Below are 16,879 nucleotides of genomic sequence, written 5' to 3'. Positions count from 1 at the left end.
GGGGGGGGGGGGGGCTACATCGACCCGAGTGGGGTGCCAGTCAGCTTTCTGAATGACAAGGTTTTAACGTCACCGTGGTTCTTTCCTTTCCACTCGTGACGCCTGGTCTAAAGCTTCAGAAGTGGGATATTTACTGACAACTGGAGCCGTGTTGTCATCTCGGTTATGAAACATATGATGACATATAGGAGGAAGTGTTATAATGTGAGGTCACAGCTGCCTCCGGCCTCCCGCGCCAGACCAGTTAGAGCGCAGTTACAAAAAGGAAGCATCCAGCACGAGAGAAAAGGGCTCCGTTCGCATCTGGCCTCGCTTGCTTTCTGTCAGATTCTGGTTTGGCATAAAACATAGGGAGTGCCGCTCTTTCTGAACTGGAATAAAAGTCTGGAGTGGGAGTTTACCTCGTTCTGGATGTGACAGTTTCACTATGACAGCATCCTGACATGTTGACATGGGTTTGTACATGTCGAGGGCTTTCTGTGGTTGTAGGTTCAGCACGTCGCTCCTCACTCCGATCAACACTCGCTCATGACGGATGGCGAAAAGGAAACATCCATAAATGTTCTTTTAATAAATCGTTGGGCCACCACAAGCTTCCAGAACCACATCAATACAGATTGGCATCAGTTTTGCAAGTATCTGGAATGAGTTGTTCCGAAAGCTATTGCTCCACTTGTTGTTGTTGTTGTTGTCCCCCCGATGACGAGCGCCGTTTGACCCGGCCAGATCCTGTGAAAACAGAACAGCAGTATATGATCGAAAAAATTAATCAAAATCAACCCTAACAGCACTAGAATGGCTATAACTCGGTCAGTTTTACAAATATTGAGCTGAAATTTGGCGAGTTTGTGGCTGAGAGTCATCCCCATCGCATACTCCAAGCCCTAACAGATCGCACAAGGTCTTTCTTTGAAACTTTGTTATGCAAGGGGGGTGTGGGTGACATGCATTCCTTCAAGAAATGCTCATTTTTACTTTTCAAAGTTTGTCGTCTTCCTGGAGGAGTTCACTTAAAGAAAACCTGAAATTAGAGGTGAGAATTGAAAATTCAAACTAATCTGCTGCAACAATTCACTTGAAAACCAAGTTTGATCCATTCAGTCTTTGGTGAACTAAGATTTTTTCCTTGAATTTCTCGCCCACCTTTATTTTGAAAGTCTCACCTGTTGACTCAACTTTCCCCTCAAACACCACCTTGAGGTGGGTTTTTTTTTTTTTTTTTGCCTTTTGTTTCTTATGACATTTGCCAAAGCATTCCTTTCTTCAATAGACAAAAGGAAGCGTGACATATTTTAAAATACTGCTTTGACTTTCTTGGTCAGAATTTTAGTTTCTGGGGGAAAATATCCACTTTGTCTTTTTAGTGACAGAGGTAAATAAACATCAGCGTATGAAGTCGAACCTAAGATGAATAATGTGAGACTTCCAGAGAAGCAACATATTAGATTAATCATTTTGAGCATGTATGATCTGAAACCGGCGTGGGAGTCCCTAAATAGTTTCGCAGAATTATTAGCGTGACTCTTATTGTCACAGTTGTCAGAAGCCTGCTTTCACAGGAGCACAGAAAATGTCACTTTTCACCACAGCTGATATGCGAAGGGCTATGCTAATTGGTGTTTTTTTTTTTTTTTTGTCTTGCGCCGACAATTTCTTGAAATGAAAGACAAGGTCGTGCAGAAGGAAGCTAATTAGAGAAACATTTTTCAGTTTGAAGAAGTTGAAGGTGGTGCATGCTCGGCAGCGACACGCTCTAGTGGCTGCATTAACCACGCCCTCGATGTGTTAAAGTGAGATAAGCAGATTGTACAGGCAGACAGTTGGTGATGCTGCTGATGGTGATGAAGATGATGATGATGAACACAGCGGTAAAGTCGCTGAGTTTCTTTCAAGAAATTTTACCGTACATAAGGTTCCTATTGTGCAGACATCAGGCGTGCATGTGGTAATCCACTCTGGGATGAAGATGTTTTTGAGCATATAAAGAAACTGTAGAAGGGAAGTTTGTTGACCTTTTTGAGCATTCCTAACATTCCTGTTTGACAGAGGTTGGTTCATAACCTTTGGTATCCAGCTCTAAATAAATAATAAATAGGGTGAGGCCACGTTGAAGTCAATTAATGGGCTTTGTTTAGGCTAAACAAATCAAGAAATGCTGTTTATTGACCAAATATTTTCACTGACAAATAAATAAATAAATACATAAATAAGAGTTAAGCACCCAGGAAAAAAATGGTCCAAGTGGTGGCATCGTGAGAGGAGAGACCGTGTTATCAGGCAGTTGCCCGAGCGTCCAGCAGTCAGTCAAAACAATGAGTAAAAATCAACATATACAGAGAGTGACTGGTTCATTGGACAGCATTACCTGCACTCGGCAGAGTTTGATAAAGGTGGTCGGATCGTACGATTGCTCGACACGTGGAGCGTACAGATGCAACAGAGGTCTGATGTTGGAACCAATGGGCCCAACACATGTTTTCAAGGTTACAGTTACCCAAAACGGGCTGCAGGAAGAGAGGATTGTCAGATTGAACCCCACGACAGCTGTGCTGGCCATCCAGACACAGGTACTGTGTTTCAACAGCTGGCCCGAGGAGGCGCCACATGGACCCATAATGCCGGCTCTCTCACCCGTTTGATCTGATTTAATAATAATGGCAATACAGTCACATGACCTTCCAGCAGGTGCAGTTTCTTTTTATTTACCACTCCAACTGGGTGCATCTTTTTTGTTGTTGTTGTTGTTTTCAGACACGATAAACGTTTTTCCGTGCCACGATGAGTCTTACTTTAGAAGCCTGAGCACCCTGCTTCCCGTCAAGCATCTGACGTGCAAATCACCAGCGATGTTCTGTTCGGGACTTGGCCGATTCTGAATCGGTCCAGCTTCGTCACGCCGCTCAGCGATTACTCAGTTGACAAGTGTGTTTAGATGTTTGCTGGGCGCCACTTGTCCGAGCATTCCTCGTCTGAGGATAATGACCTTCAGCTGTTGGAAGTGGAAACTCTGCGGAGAGATGGTCCTTTCAGCCACACCGGCAGGCTTAAGGGCTAAGACGGACGGCATGCCAGGCCCCGTTTTGGAACGCCGCTCTCAGCATCCACTCCCTCTCCTCTGTGCTGCTCGGCACGAAGTGAAACCCCCCCTACTCTGAAGCCTCCTCACAGTGTTGCTGCAGCTAGCGCCTCAGACTGTTATCCTTTAAAAAAAACTGCTTGAATTTGAGAAGAATGTTTCTGCCCCTGCCGTTTGACAGCTCATTCCTCTTGGCGATGCTTGTGTTTGCGAGAGGAATTTACTGTTCCCTCCAAAATGATGGTCTCCTCTAACGGGGTTCAGCTATTCTGGGAAATCTCAGGGTTGTAGTGAATAGATCAAGCAGACGACACATTTGAGCCTCCGGGCTGTTTAATGGACGCCCACCCACTGTTATTACTTCCTCAAACAAGACTCATGCACGTGGCTCTTTGTGGGACGTATTTCTACGACATGTATGGCTTCAAACTTCTTTCCCTTCCTCTCCTGCAGCCTCTGCTCAAACATGTTCGCATGCTGAATAAATTACAGAGGGCTTCGGGGTTGAAAAGGTATATTTCCCAAAGGCACATTGTGGAAGAAAAACAACTGGATGAACACATTCCTTTTGTTAAGACATGCAGATGAAATAACTGTCTGCTTTAATGCAACCCGGTGGCTTTTACAAAGTTGTAGTCTGCTGCGACACGTGACGTCATATTTAAAGCTTAAAATTTCCTCCCTCTGGCGTGGCGGTCATTTAAAAAAAAATGTACTTGTGTGTTAAAATCTTCTAATTATCATTTTGTCATTGCAGGAGTGAGTAACTTGACTGGGTGTGTCTTTAAGAATGAAATTGGGCCAACATTCCTGCCGTGCTGCGGTTAAAGAGTCAGTTGTGGCTTTTACCCTCGATAATTATTAGATTTCTTTTGTAATGCATCAGTGTTATCCATGTGAGTACTGTTTGAAAGCACAAGTGAAAGTTAAGCCGCGGCAGCTCTTCTCCACTTGTCCTGCTCTTTGGATCCCTTCCTGTTTCCTTTGCAGCTGCAGATAGGCAAAGACAGTGAGTGGAGGTATTATTAGCCCCCCACAGACAGGCTGGACAGGCCTCTCATCGCCACTCTGGAATCCCTGCAGGGACGCTTATGTCCAATCTAGATGAAATTCTTGCCACTTATTGTCCCGCTCCCTGCTGTTGTTGATCTTTTAGTTTACATGAACCCTTTGTTCCAACTCCTGCAACAAAGCTCTGAATCATCCTAACATCCATCCTCGCTATGCGTCCTGACTGGAGTCTTGGACCTGATCGAAAATAGTGGAAACATTGTGGATGCTGTTGAGAATCTCGGCCTGATGGGGATGTTTACAACAACAACAACAAAAACTGAATCATATTTAAAGAGAGAAAAATGTCTTCAGAATAATTCTGTGAAGTTCCCCCTCCTTTAGAGAGACCTGGTTCTCTGCTGATGGTCCTCATTCAGGTGCGTTCAGAGTTACAGAGCTCCAGCACTGTGCAAAACTCTTGAGTCGTCCCTCTTTTCTTTCTATTTTACTTCCTTTTAAAGTGGTCCTAATCAATAGTCCTTCAGGCTTTCTGGAGGTCTTTCAAAATTTTCAACTCAGCAAAGAATCACTTTTAAATTGGACCTTTAGGCACTTTGTTACATAATCATTACTCCAAAACGTATTTTTGTTATGTCATGGTTTAGCATATATTGGAATAAAACCGGTGAATTTAGTCCATGCGGAAATACTTCCGAGTTATTATTTCCAAGTATGTTTCGCTGGTTTGTCCTTTTTCTTCCTCCCACGTGTTTCTGCAGAGCCTCTAATTGCGTGGGCCGGTCAGTTCACAGCAGCAGGGTTAGTAAAGTCTGAGAGTGCATGTTCTGCTCCGATAACAGAGACTTACGGACGTCCTGCGTGTTGTTAATTGGGTGTTGTTTTCTCACTTATGACGGAGGACATTCATGGCTGGAAAGATGCAGGACGACGCTCAGCCATCAGCGTTTCAGCTTGTTCATCAGATGTCACAAGCGAGGGTTTATTGTGTTTATTGTGCGTAACGAAACGAGAACACAACAAGCCGGCTGTCCTGCAGATAATCTGAAAGCTCTCCCCTTCTGTGGGGAAATATTCAGAGGTTTTGGGATTCTTTCTGGAGCTTAAACGCTGGGAGATGGGAAGACGTTTGGCCGGATTTTGGGTGGAGTGGGAGGACAGAGGCTTTGTTCACACAATCAGCCTGTTTGATTGTCTTCTGTCTCGGCGGGAAACCGTTCCACAATGTTTCAGACGCTTCTGACTTAGGATTTCCTCTACAGTGCGTCCTGTTGACACAAACTGATCCCTGCAATACCTCCTAATATGACAAGTCGGTTTCAATCAAATAAATAACGGCCCTTAAGTATTTAATGTAGGTTTTTATCACCTGTCAGCATGAAGGTGGGAGATCATTTAATTACCTTTGTGGCCGTGCATTCGTCTGCCATCTCTTAGTGAAATATAGCATTTTAATCAAACTCCATTGTGGTAATCACTCAATGTTCATCTACAGCTGCCTAACTTTTGGAGTCACCCATTTTAAGATGGCTGCTAATGGACCTTATCAAACACAACAAATGTCCAGAACTCAGTCAGTTTTACAGATATTGAGGTAATTTTAGGTGCAGTGGTAGCTGAGAGTCATCAGCACGTACTCAGAGTATAAACGAATCATGCTGGAGCTTTGATTAAAACTTTGACATCAAGGCGTCGGGCAATTTGAAGTCCTTTAAGGGATGCTAGTTTCATTTTTTTTTTTCTTTTGTGTCTGCAGCGGTCAGTTTGCAGTTGTCAAGCGTTGTAAAGAGAAGACCACCGGCACCCAGTATGCAGCCAAGTTCATCAAGAAGCGCCCAAGTCGGGTCAGCCGCCGGGGCGTGAAGAGGGAGGAAATCGAGAGGGAGGTGGACATCCTGCAGCAGATCCGACATCCCAACATCGTAGAGCTGCACGACGTGTATGAAAACCGCACCGACGTGGTGCTCATGCTCGAACTGTGAGTCCCCCAGCGTCCCTCAGCAGCACAGAAAACAAAACACAGCTTGATCAGACTCAACCAACAGACTGAATAATATATATATATATATATATATATATATATATATATATATATATATATATATATATATATCTACACAATAAAATGTATGGGGTTTCTTTTCATGTCTAAAAAAATCCAGTACGTTCTCTTTAAAAATGTCAGGGCAGTGTAAACGATAAAAGCCTCCGACCTTGAGCCGGGTTGGCTCTTGTGTACTCGGACTGTTTGTTGAAGCGATGTTTGTTCAAGACCTTTGTTGGGGAGGGATCATGTGTATCGGATGGAACCAAACGTTTCTCACAAAGTAAAAAATGCTCGTGCCTCGGAGGGGCCCCATTTATGTTCAGAGATGGCCTGGGAGAATGGAGGGTCCAATTAGAACGAGTTCAAACTCAGGCCAGTTTTTGTTGAACTGACTGACAGACTAACTTGTCCCAGTGAAGCTGTTTCAGGAGGTTTTGCAGCACTTTTTAGAGAGGTCTTAGGCAGCATCTGTGAATAATATGTAGGCCAAATGTCTGAGATGATGCCTAAGGTGACACAACAAACATCCTTTATCTAAGGCATCCTGGCCGTGTGCATCCAGCTCCTGAGGACACACTTTAGATAAAGAGAAGCCTTGTTCTAAATTATCTGTGTGTGTGTGTGTGTGTTTTCAGGGTCTCTGGAGGAGAGCTGTTTGATTTCTTGGCTCGGAAAGAGTCTCTCTGTGAGGAGGAGGCCACTCAGTTTATTAGGCAGATCCTAGACGGGGTCCACTACCTCCACTCGAAGGGGATTGCACATTTTGATTTGAAGGTACAACACAACGCTCCACCTCTCCGCGTGGCAAATGAAATCCTTCACTTGAGCAGCAAACGTTACGTCAGAAAGCAGGTGTTTCTGAGGGCAGAGTCTGGCCGTTCTGATCCACAGGTCCTTCCTGTTAGCGTGGGACAAACATCCAGGCCGTCAGATAACGACACCACAAGGTTATCTCTTCTCTGTCAGCGAGCAGCATTGCCCACACAACTCTTTTTTTTTCTGTAGCTTCCCTTTACCTCAGAAGGGTTTTGTTAAGTATAGATGAAAAGGATCACAGAGTGAGTGCATTAATTTTCAGATTATAATGACAAATCTGTGCACCAATAAGTTATTTTAAGGTCAGCGGGGAAACGCCAGATTATTCAGTGAGAGCAGATGTTAGTTTACTTTACTTTTAGTCATTTAACATAATCTTTTCACTCAAAAACAGCTTCCAAAACACTGCTCATCCAAAACTTTAGGACCAAAACTTCACTTTTGTTTGAGTTTGTTTTACCCCAGAACTAAAAAGATGAAGCATTTCCGCTGCCGTCTACAGCAACAGGTGGCTCAGCCAAATTAGAGATGAAGTTTCTGTTCTCTAAGATGCAGAACACGGGGCAGTCGCTCACAGAAAAAGGTGCATTTCAGCTGCGTTCATACAAACTGGCGACACGGCACCTTCTCTTTGGCGTGAGGATTACACTTTAAAGCGTAACGGTTGTGAAACAATTCAAAAATAGGCCTTTACTTCTCATATTTTCTGCCTTGTTCCTGTAATATGTGCTCCTTTTCATCCTTTCTCCTCGCAGCTGCGTCGTGTTTGAGCTTAAATCTTGTGTTTAAAAAGACTAAAACTAAAATCGTTCCTCTTTAGCATATTGAGGTTAACAGATTTAACAAACGGTTTCCAGTTTTGGTAGATTAAGACTTAGTCAGACGTAGACCTTTGAGATGATGAGATCTTGGGAGAGTTATAAAAAGGTTTGGGGGGGTATTTTCTCAGGATTATTTCAGGGTTATAAATACTTTTCTGATTGCCTGTTTAACCCCTGCTTCCTGTCAGACTAGATATGATAAATTGTTCTGGGAGCTCTGAGAGCGCTGCCCGGTCTGTGTTAATGTTCACGTCAGGACACACACTCTTCTCAAGAAGTCGTAGAAACACTTTTCACCCCAGCTTCAAAACGCTGGTTAAACAAAGCTGACTTATCAGTAATTAAACTTCTCATTTCATCAAAACAAACAGTTTTGTGCCGTGGAGCTCATAATTTCCAAAACAACCACATCTTTCTTTCTCAGTGTGATACAATCTTATTCTCAATCTCTCGTTCTCGCTCTCTCTCTCTTTTTTTTTTTTCTAAACATACTCCCCCATGGAGAACATGTTGGGATTTAAATAGCCCTTCTGTTCTTGGTTCTGAACCCCTCTTTCCTTTCCCCTCAGATTCAGGGCCGATGATTAAACACAGAAACATTTCACACTGGCCACAGAGAACACACTGCTGGTGGAACATGAGGAGAAATTTGCAGAATTTAACCAAAAGATGGATTAAATTATTGTGCTTCAGCCAACCTTAGCTGTAGAAAAACAACAAACCCCGAGGCCCCTCATACTCCTTTGTTTTCATATTGAATGCAGAAAGCTGTTAGAGGCGCCCTTAGTGTTCACATGTACGGGCAAAGAAAACAAGAAGCCAATTTTTTCCACTGTTCATTTCTAAGAAGTATATATTTCTTCCCTTAAATGCATACACAAAAGGCAACTTTATCCAGGTAACTTGAGTTAACTACTTCCTTTGGTGTAATTCAGCCTTTTTTTGTAGAAATATGCTGACTAATCTGCTCCTTTTGTTTAATTTTGTTTGCTCTGCAGCCTGAAAATATCATGCTGCTGGACAGGAGCGTCCCTCTGCCCCGGATTAAAATCATAGATTTTGGCCTGGCGCACAAAATAGAACCCGGGGCGGACTTTAAAAACATCTTTGGCACGCCTGAATTTGTTGGTAAGCTTTTCACCAAGTCAGTCTAAAATTCTTTCTTCCTTCTTGGCTTTGTGCTTCATTTTTTTTGTTTTTGTTTTTCTTGTGAAGTTAAGTTTGAGCTGTCTGTTTTCAGCTCCAGAAATAGTCAACTACGAACAACTGGGACTGGAAGCAGACATGTGGTAAGAGCCTTTCACAGCCTCCGACTCCTGCTGACTGTGGTGCAGAACTGATGGTTAACCCTGTGCTGTTTTTGTCCACAGGAGCATCGGAGTCATCACTTATATACTGTAAGTTGGCCCCGTTATAAATGGTTTCATGTCAGGGCATCCCAGAAAAATTGCCAAATGAGAGCCTCGTTCAGCAAGTCTGTGCTGTTGTTGCAGTTTGAGCGGTGCGTCTCCCTTCCTCGGCGACACAAAGCAGGAAACGCTGGCAAATGTCTCAGCTATGAATTACGACTTTGACGAAGAGTTCTTCGGCAACACCAGCGAGCTCGCCAAAAGTTTCATCCGGCAGCTGCTGGTAAAGGACACGAGGTAAAAGACTAAAAAACAAAGATCTCTGTCGTCCCTTAAATGTAAACCGTTATATGCAATCAAACACATCAGCCTGTCTAGAAGGATTTCTTTACTGCTGTTTGTGATAACCAGTGTAATATGCTACTTAAACTTAATTAACTAAACAGTATTTTTAATAACTAAACAAAGCAATACTTATCTTTATTTTTCCTATAAACCCTCTTGCTGCTTTAACATGTGTTTCCATTCAGAGTCCCCTCCCTGAAACTTGATATTCCTGCGATTCTTACATCTGACTGATTTCCTCGGAGGGTCACGTTAAAATGCATGACAGGTTAACTTGCTCTGACTGCGACAGAGTTGCTTGGGATTATTTACTCAGCTGCAGTTCTCCTGTCGTTTCAGGAAACGGATGACGATACAAGATGCCCTGAATCACCCGTGGATCACGGTAAGGCCCCGGATTTTACACTGCATCGCAGCATGGTTTGTGTTCGCCTCGTGGTCGCGTCCGGCGAAGCACTGGGCGTCAAAGGTGGCGTCAAAATAGCTTCTCACAGGGGAGACTAATCCATCTTTAAATATTCAAAGATATCTGACTGCAGTCTCTAAAGCCCAGAATTTACGCCCACAAGCTGTAATTGTTTCTGGACAACACCCCCGACCCCCCACCCCCAGTGGGAGTATTTGTTTCACCCCGCACAATCCAGTTCATCTTCTACACCCCCGGGCTGTCTGACAAAAAGCCTTTTTGTCTAAATGTGAGCGAAACGAAGCAAGGTCTCACCAAATGTGGTTCGAGTGGCAAGAAAAATCTAACATTCAAATGCGGCGGACGTCGACTCACAATGGCTGCCGTAAAGCATGCGAAAGGTGTGTTTGCTGTGAAGTCCACTTCCCGTTTGGATCCAAGCATGAAGCCAGGAAACATTACGCACTCATCAAGAATGTTTGCTGTGTGTAGCAGCCATGGTTTTAGCTCCTATAGGGGGGGGTCACACACTAATCCCGTCACCGCAGTGTGTGTTTTGAAGAATGCAACAATGAGACAGCCTCTTACTCCGTGTCCTCCTCCTTCCTCCACCCTTCTATCCGAAGTCTTGTGGCCACACGAAAGAAGATGCGGCTGCGTCTGAATCCGAGAAGAAAACCGAGAAGCTGAAGACCAAACGTCTGAAGGAGTACACGGTTCGGTCACACTCCAGCATGCTTCGCAACAACATGTATGTCGACTTTGAGCGTTTTGCACGCGTGGTGGAGCACATCAGCCTGCTGGACGGTGGAACATCGGAAGTGACAGGGGTGAACCGCACCCTGCGGAGCGACGTAGAAGCGCTGCTCTCCAGCTACGACGGCAAGGAGGCCTGGTACAAGGAAGAAAGCGAAGCTGCCAGGAAGCAGCTCTCCCAGGCTTGCTACAAGTTCCGTAGAGTGGAGGCCAGCAGGCGGCTGCTGCAGGAGGACGTCGAGGCTGTGGAGGCCGGCCTGGAGAGCGTGAGCAGGAAGCACAACCACAGGCAGAGCCGGCTGGACGCCCTGAGGCAGGAGCTGGACTCTGAGCTGCAGTGGCTGCAGGAGCTGATGGGCTCGCTGCTCCCTGACAGAGTCAACGGCAGCGTCCAAAACGACGGTCTGAGTGCAGAAGTAAAACGAGCAATGAAGGAGCCGCTGCATCGGTCCTGCAGAGCTGACCTGCAGTCCAAACAGGCTCTCACAGAGTCTGGATAATCTGACTCGAAAACATACCCGAAAACATATTTTTATAAGAGCATTTTTAATGAGTTGGAAAGATTGATTTCTTTTTCTTTTGAGCAACACAGACTTGTGATTGCATGGCTGTTTATTGTTTTCTGATTCAAAAATGAAAGGTAATTAGTCTGTGAACAGCACAGTGTAAAGGTGCTCACTGCAAAGCATGAAATCAAGCATAAACAAGGTTATCCTGCACTACATTAGATGGTGCAGTTTGAAAGAGTTTATTCCAGTAGTTTTACAGATATATCGATCTGCAGGTCAAAGAAAGCACTCGGCTGAATCCACAGAAGGCCAGGTGGAAGTCACGTGATCCACTTGCATTAAGCTGGCTGTAGTCTGTGTAGGTAAACAAATATGACAGAATTAGGCCAGCAAAGAATCTCCAAGTAGACGTTTAGGTGGAAATATAAGAGGGAATCTGCTTCCAAATGCAAAAGAAAAGAAAAATATAAGTAACACAGCTGTATAGAATGAATATCATGGATCAAGCAGGGCGGTGGAGCTCCTTAAAGACACAGCTCAGGGTTCAAATACGAGCAGCTTTTGCCAAACTTCTTCTTGACTGGTACAGTTTCAACCTAACCTGTCCGTTTGTCCGTATGTACCAATACATCAAAACTTTTGGACTTCTCAGTCCCAAACGGCTCTTCCACAGACGTCATCATTGTTGACCTATTTTCAGTCCCTTCAGCTGTTTCCGTAGGTAAACAAACAAACACGGCAGATGGCATTAACCATTTTTATGAGTAAAAACAATAATGTGGATTTTGTTGTTCTCTTTATTTATGTATTTTTGGACCGGTCTTCATGACTTTGCAATGAGAACCTTTAAGTGTAGGAACAAAATGTGTTCAAACAGGAATTTTGGGGGGAAATGCTTCGTAGGTTTTTGAACGCCCTCGTCCGTCAATTGACCTGCTTGAGGTTGAACTAAACACTGTGATTTGTTTTACACAATGTCCTGATATATATATATATATATGTATATATAAGTTTCATCCAAATTATTTTACGAAGAAAGGGAGCATCATCAGGTTGTCATTTCCTAATGTGAGTCTTTGCCTGATGGAAGCGGCACAGAGGAGCTTAAATCAATTATATAGATGTATGCAGTTATAAAGGTTGTTTCTTTTCTCAACGCATTTATGCCAAAACTCAAACTTCTTGACGGAAACATAAATACGACGAAGGTGAAACATCGGGGATCACATCTGAGGAGAGCGGTGTGGTCTGTCCGTTCAGATGAAACAGAGGAGCGTCCTTCTCTTTATTAAACTTTAACCAGACTGTAGAAGTGTACTGCAACTGTATGAACTCTGAGAGGCTGAAATCATATTTATGCTATTCATTTTTGATACTACAGTTGTGTTCAAGTTTATAACAAGCAAAATTTATTTTAAAAAATTACTTAAAATCCATTAAGGTGCTCTCTGTTTGGGAGACCAAACGCCTGAGGAAACGTACATCACTGGCCAAAAAAAAAGAAGAAAAAAAAGCAGTTTTTTTTCTGTTTCTTGTGCAGAAGACGTGACAGGAAAAGTGTTGGTTCACTATAGTTTAATAGTGAGTCTTATCAGATCATGTGTGTCTCACATAGTTCACAGCAGGTTCTGCAACTTCTAATAAGAAAAGGAGATCTTTGTGGTTTCAGCGTCATATCAAATTTCTTTCTTTATGCCCAATACTCTTGGTACAATGTTAGGAATCATTCTCAGCATGAAGGTAAACAAACTAAATGTATTTATATGTTCCTCTTGTTTGATTTAATCGTTTTATGTAGCTTTTAATGTGAGAAGCACCAACAGGGAAGACAGCTGTTGATTATGAAGGTTTTTATGGTGCAAGAAGGCGCAGAATCAAGCACTTTTTAATAAAAAAGGATCCGAATTTTGTTTTCATTCCATGAGGTTTTTGAGGCTGTATGATGATTATGATGATTGTTTAACACTTCTTATCAAGCACAGAAGCTGTATTACACAATAATACATATTTTTATTGTATTGTTTTCTTAATTTAAATGTGCACTTTTACTCCAGGTTGATTTAAACCTATTTAAAATGGATTTATTTATTTATTTAACCAAGATGCTCTAAAGCTGACTGTAACCAGATAAGAAACCATTACTTATGGTAAGATGTTATGTGTAAAAACATGTCACTTCCTTCCTTTCTTGCTTCAGCATCTTGTTTTTTTCTTCTTCTTTTTGTACAGCTTTTTTTTTTGTGCACTCCTTATTGCCACCTCTGAAATAAATGATCTTCATTTATTCTCCAGTGATCAGATTCGTGTCATTTGTGATTTCAGGGCGTTTCTTGAAGCACGCTGTCGAAATTAGACCGGTGTTTTGGTTTTGTATGTTTTGAAGTGGTGAAATATTTCACATTTAAAGTGCGATTTGCTCTTCTTTGCCTTCGTTGTGCGTCTGCAGCCTCTGAACCCCAGGCAGGCCATGGTGAAGAGGCTCTCTGTGGTCAACTTGCAGAACTTCAGGAGGCAGTACGCCAGGCGGAGGTGGAAGGTGAGACTGCCGGATCTGCGCCTCACTTATGTTATAGATGTAGATGCTGATTTTCTAACTGTTGGCCTTTCTCCTGCGCCTGTTTCTGCAGCTGTCATTCAGGATTGTGGCTTTGTGCAACCATCTAACCAGGATCATGAAGAAGAACCAGAAGCTGGCTGAAGAGAACGGGGTAAGACCTGTGGCAGCGCTCGTTCTGGGATTGTTTGGTTATATCTGCATCTAGACTTATAAGTTAAGATTGCTGCTGCTCTCCAGTCAGTGTGGTAATTGTACAGCAGACTTTGCTTCTCATAAAGATTACAAGCAGTTATTACAACTTTCCTGCCCTCTAATACTCACTATTTACTGCCTAAAAGATAACCAGTCCATGTGTGGTTTTAGTTACCTTTAGGATGATGAAATCAAGTTGTTTCTTTCTGCTTCCAGACTTTTTAAAATTCTTATGTAAGTAAATGGAGACCTTTCGCCAGCATAGATGAGAAGTATTTTATTGGGATTACTTTAGATCATTAACCCTGTTGAGCTTGTGAGCAGCAGGAGCAATTAAATAATGGGGTTAGGCTGAACAGTCACACTTAATGGTTTTTGGCAGAGACACAAATGTGTTTTCTTCATGAAACAATTGAGGTTTTTTTTTTTATTTACATGTCTATTTAAAGAACTATTAAAAACATTTTCTAGGTTTTAAAGGCTTTTTAAAGCAGACACATCAAATGTATCAGAAGAGTCCGTGTTCCCAGTTTAGACCCTCCTGCTTCATAAGCGCTGCAGTTCTCTTTCAACTTCTTGACCAAATCTTGACTCTGCACGCTCCTCGGGAGGAAACAGTCCTGCTGCTTTTCTGAGACGTCTCGAGACGTCTTCTTCACTTGTACTGAGCCTCTCACCTGGAAGTTCTTGGCGATCTAGAAAGCTGTTCTGTCAGATACATCAGCCCTCCGTGTGGCGTCATTTTGATTCAAAGCAATCATGGCTGCATGCTTTTCTATGGAGGTAATTGTCCTTAAAACAGGAGCCCCTCTTTTGTAGGAATCAGCCTGCTGATAGGCTGATGCTGATTTCAGCTGTACTCTTTCATAGTTTCACCCGTGTTTCTATGATTTGAACATTTTGGAATGACATTAGCTGGTAATTTTAGCTATGGAAATATACGGTGAAAATGGGTTTCGTTGCAAAGTTTTAAGCTAATGAATTGCTATCCATCCGATCACGCCGCACACTAATCTAAAAACTATTTGCCTAAAGAGCTGAAGCAACAAAGTTGGCAAAGCATATTTGCGTCACTGCCAAAGCATTTGGTCATGACTGTCTTCTGAACATTATGTTTTAAGTCCTCTGTGGGCCTCTACATTTCCCTCGTTACAGTAAAAGTGGTATGTGTGTGTGTGTGTGTGTTTTAATTTAAACACTGTTTTTTTTTCAGAGGGATTGTGAAAGCGACCAAGAGGAGGAAATTCTAAAGAGGAGGCCAAGGACCAGAAAGAGAAGCAGCACTTCCTGAAAGAGGACTGAACTGTTGGTTGACACCGTTTCTGGTGTATAAGCAATGACTCTGAGGGCGCACTTTGGAGCCGTTTTTGGTCTTAAAAAGTAATTCTAAAAAAAATTTTTAAAAAATCACCTACCACATGTATTTGAGTGACAGTTGTCAAGGAAACGCTGGTTCTTCAACCACAAAGTCAGCACAAAGAAAAAAAAAACATTATGTTTTGACCAGCATTATGTTTTGACATTCAAGCTGGCAGAAGAAGATATAAGTAGATCGCCGCCGACAGGAACTCCTCGTGTTTGTTCACACATGGACAAGAATGTGGACGGCTTCCTCTCTTTACTGCGGTCCTCAAAGTCCTCCAGCTGATGTCTGACGTCTGACTCTGACTCAGTCGGACTCGGGCTTCTCTTTTTCAGTTTATTTCGTTGTTGGATTGACACACGTGTTACCGTCCAAAGTGTTGATAATTGGAAAAGTTTGAGCACAGCAGGATGACAGGATGATAGAAGATCTTTGTAATCAAATGTTTACATGTTTTTATTTCTGCTTGGTCGCAGCCACGTCTGTGCAAATAGTGTTGACTCTTTTCTGTAAACCGTACAGAGCTGACTGTAAATTACTGTTAAACAATATCCACCTTTTTTTTTCCTCCCCTGTACATTAAGATGGTATATAAATCTCTCTATAAATACTGTATATGTATGTGAAACAGATTTTAAGGCTGCATTTTTTTTTTGAGTTGGTTAACGCTCACCATACTGTGATGTATTTATGGTGTAAATAAATATGCAGTAGGTCAAAGAAAATGTCTTAAGTTTACGTTCACCTGAGCTCAAAAACTGGAGCAGCCTGTGTTGTAAACGCACGTGTTTTCAGTGTGCATGTATGTAACGCACCACTGATCATTTGTTAAATAAATTAAGGAAAATAAATGTTGTCTGGATTTTTCTTTGAGGAAAAAAAAGAGCACTTTATAACTGTGTAGAAATTAGAAAAGCTTCTAATTTGAGATAAATGAGCCGTCCTCCCACTGTTAAGCTACAACCCGTGACCCTCAAATAATGAACAATTTTGTTAAAGTTATTTATGTACTGTGATGCCCTGACAGGCTAGTTAAGCTGCACAAACAGTAATGATTTTCAACATTTAATAATTCTTGAAATATCAGCAGTTACTAATCCTAATGATCTGCGGTGGTACGACTTTTGTTTTTGTTCTTTTTTTTTCTTTTCTGTTGTTTATTCTCTCAACAATAAATCTGTTTGGACTCGATTAGTCTGAAAGAAAGAGATCAGGGGGATAATTTGACCTGAACTAAATACAAGCTGGCGCTGGTACGAAGTGGGCCAAATGGTCGAAAAGGAGTTCTAATCAACAAGTGGGTCAGCTAAGGCAGGTTGTTGTAACATTTAATCAAACTAAATCCTTATTCTAAGTAATTTAGATTTCAATAAAAGCATTCCTGTTGGTGAAATTCTGACTACTTCCTTCACTTGTATAGAATTTGTCACCTAATTTATGTGAATTTTCTTTTTTGTTTTATCAAGATCTTAAAAGATATCCAAAGTACTTTTGCAGATATTTGTGATCACATTAGTGCCAGTCATTGTTTGAGTTACTGAGGCCTGCAGTTTTAACCAGACACAATACCAATACTGGATAATCCTAATGATAATTTGACAAGTTAATTTTTTAATATATATTTTTACATT

At 42.3% G+C, this 16,879-nt stretch overlaps 1 protein-coding gene across 2 annotated transcripts in view; it reads left to right on the top strand.

Annotated features, from left to right (window-relative positions):
* dapk2b (death-associated protein kinase 2b) overlaps positions 1–16,099 on the top strand; it is a 19,012-nt gene extending 2,913 nt beyond the window's left edge. Inside the window, exons 3-12 of one of the 2 annotated variants that reach the window (XM_017405509.3) lie at positions 5,844–6,065; positions 6,770–6,908; positions 8,770–8,899; positions 9,012–9,060; positions 9,142–9,168; positions 9,265–9,417; positions 9,805–9,850; positions 13,583–13,672; positions 13,764–13,844; positions 15,099–16,099. In XM_017405509.3, coding sequence (XP_017260998.1) covers positions 5,844–6,065; positions 6,770–6,908; positions 8,770–8,899; positions 9,012–9,060; positions 9,142–9,168; positions 9,265–9,417; positions 9,805–9,850; positions 13,583–13,672; positions 13,764–13,844; positions 15,099–15,176 — 1,015 coding nt within the window. In that variant the 3' untranslated portion in view covers positions 15,177–16,099. Of the gene's footprint in view, positions 1–5,843; positions 6,066–6,769; positions 6,909–8,769; positions 8,900–9,011; positions 9,061–9,141; positions 9,169–9,264; positions 9,418–9,804; positions 9,851–10,497; positions 11,584–13,582; positions 13,673–13,763; positions 13,845–15,098 lie in introns of those variants that run through there. The other variant, XM_017405510.3, reaches the window with a different exon arrangement.
* Positions 16,100–16,879: the final 780 nt, after the last annotated feature.

This window comes from Kryptolebias marmoratus, linkage group LG11, assembly GCF_001649575.2.
Source record: "Kryptolebias marmoratus isolate JLee-2015 linkage group LG11, ASM164957v2, whole genome shotgun sequence".
Lineage (NCBI taxonomy): Eukaryota > Metazoa > Chordata > Actinopteri > Cyprinodontiformes > Rivulidae > Kryptolebias > Kryptolebias marmoratus.
The sequence above is the reverse complement of the archived record's forward strand: the minus strand, read 5'-3'. Positions and strand labels throughout refer to the sequence as shown.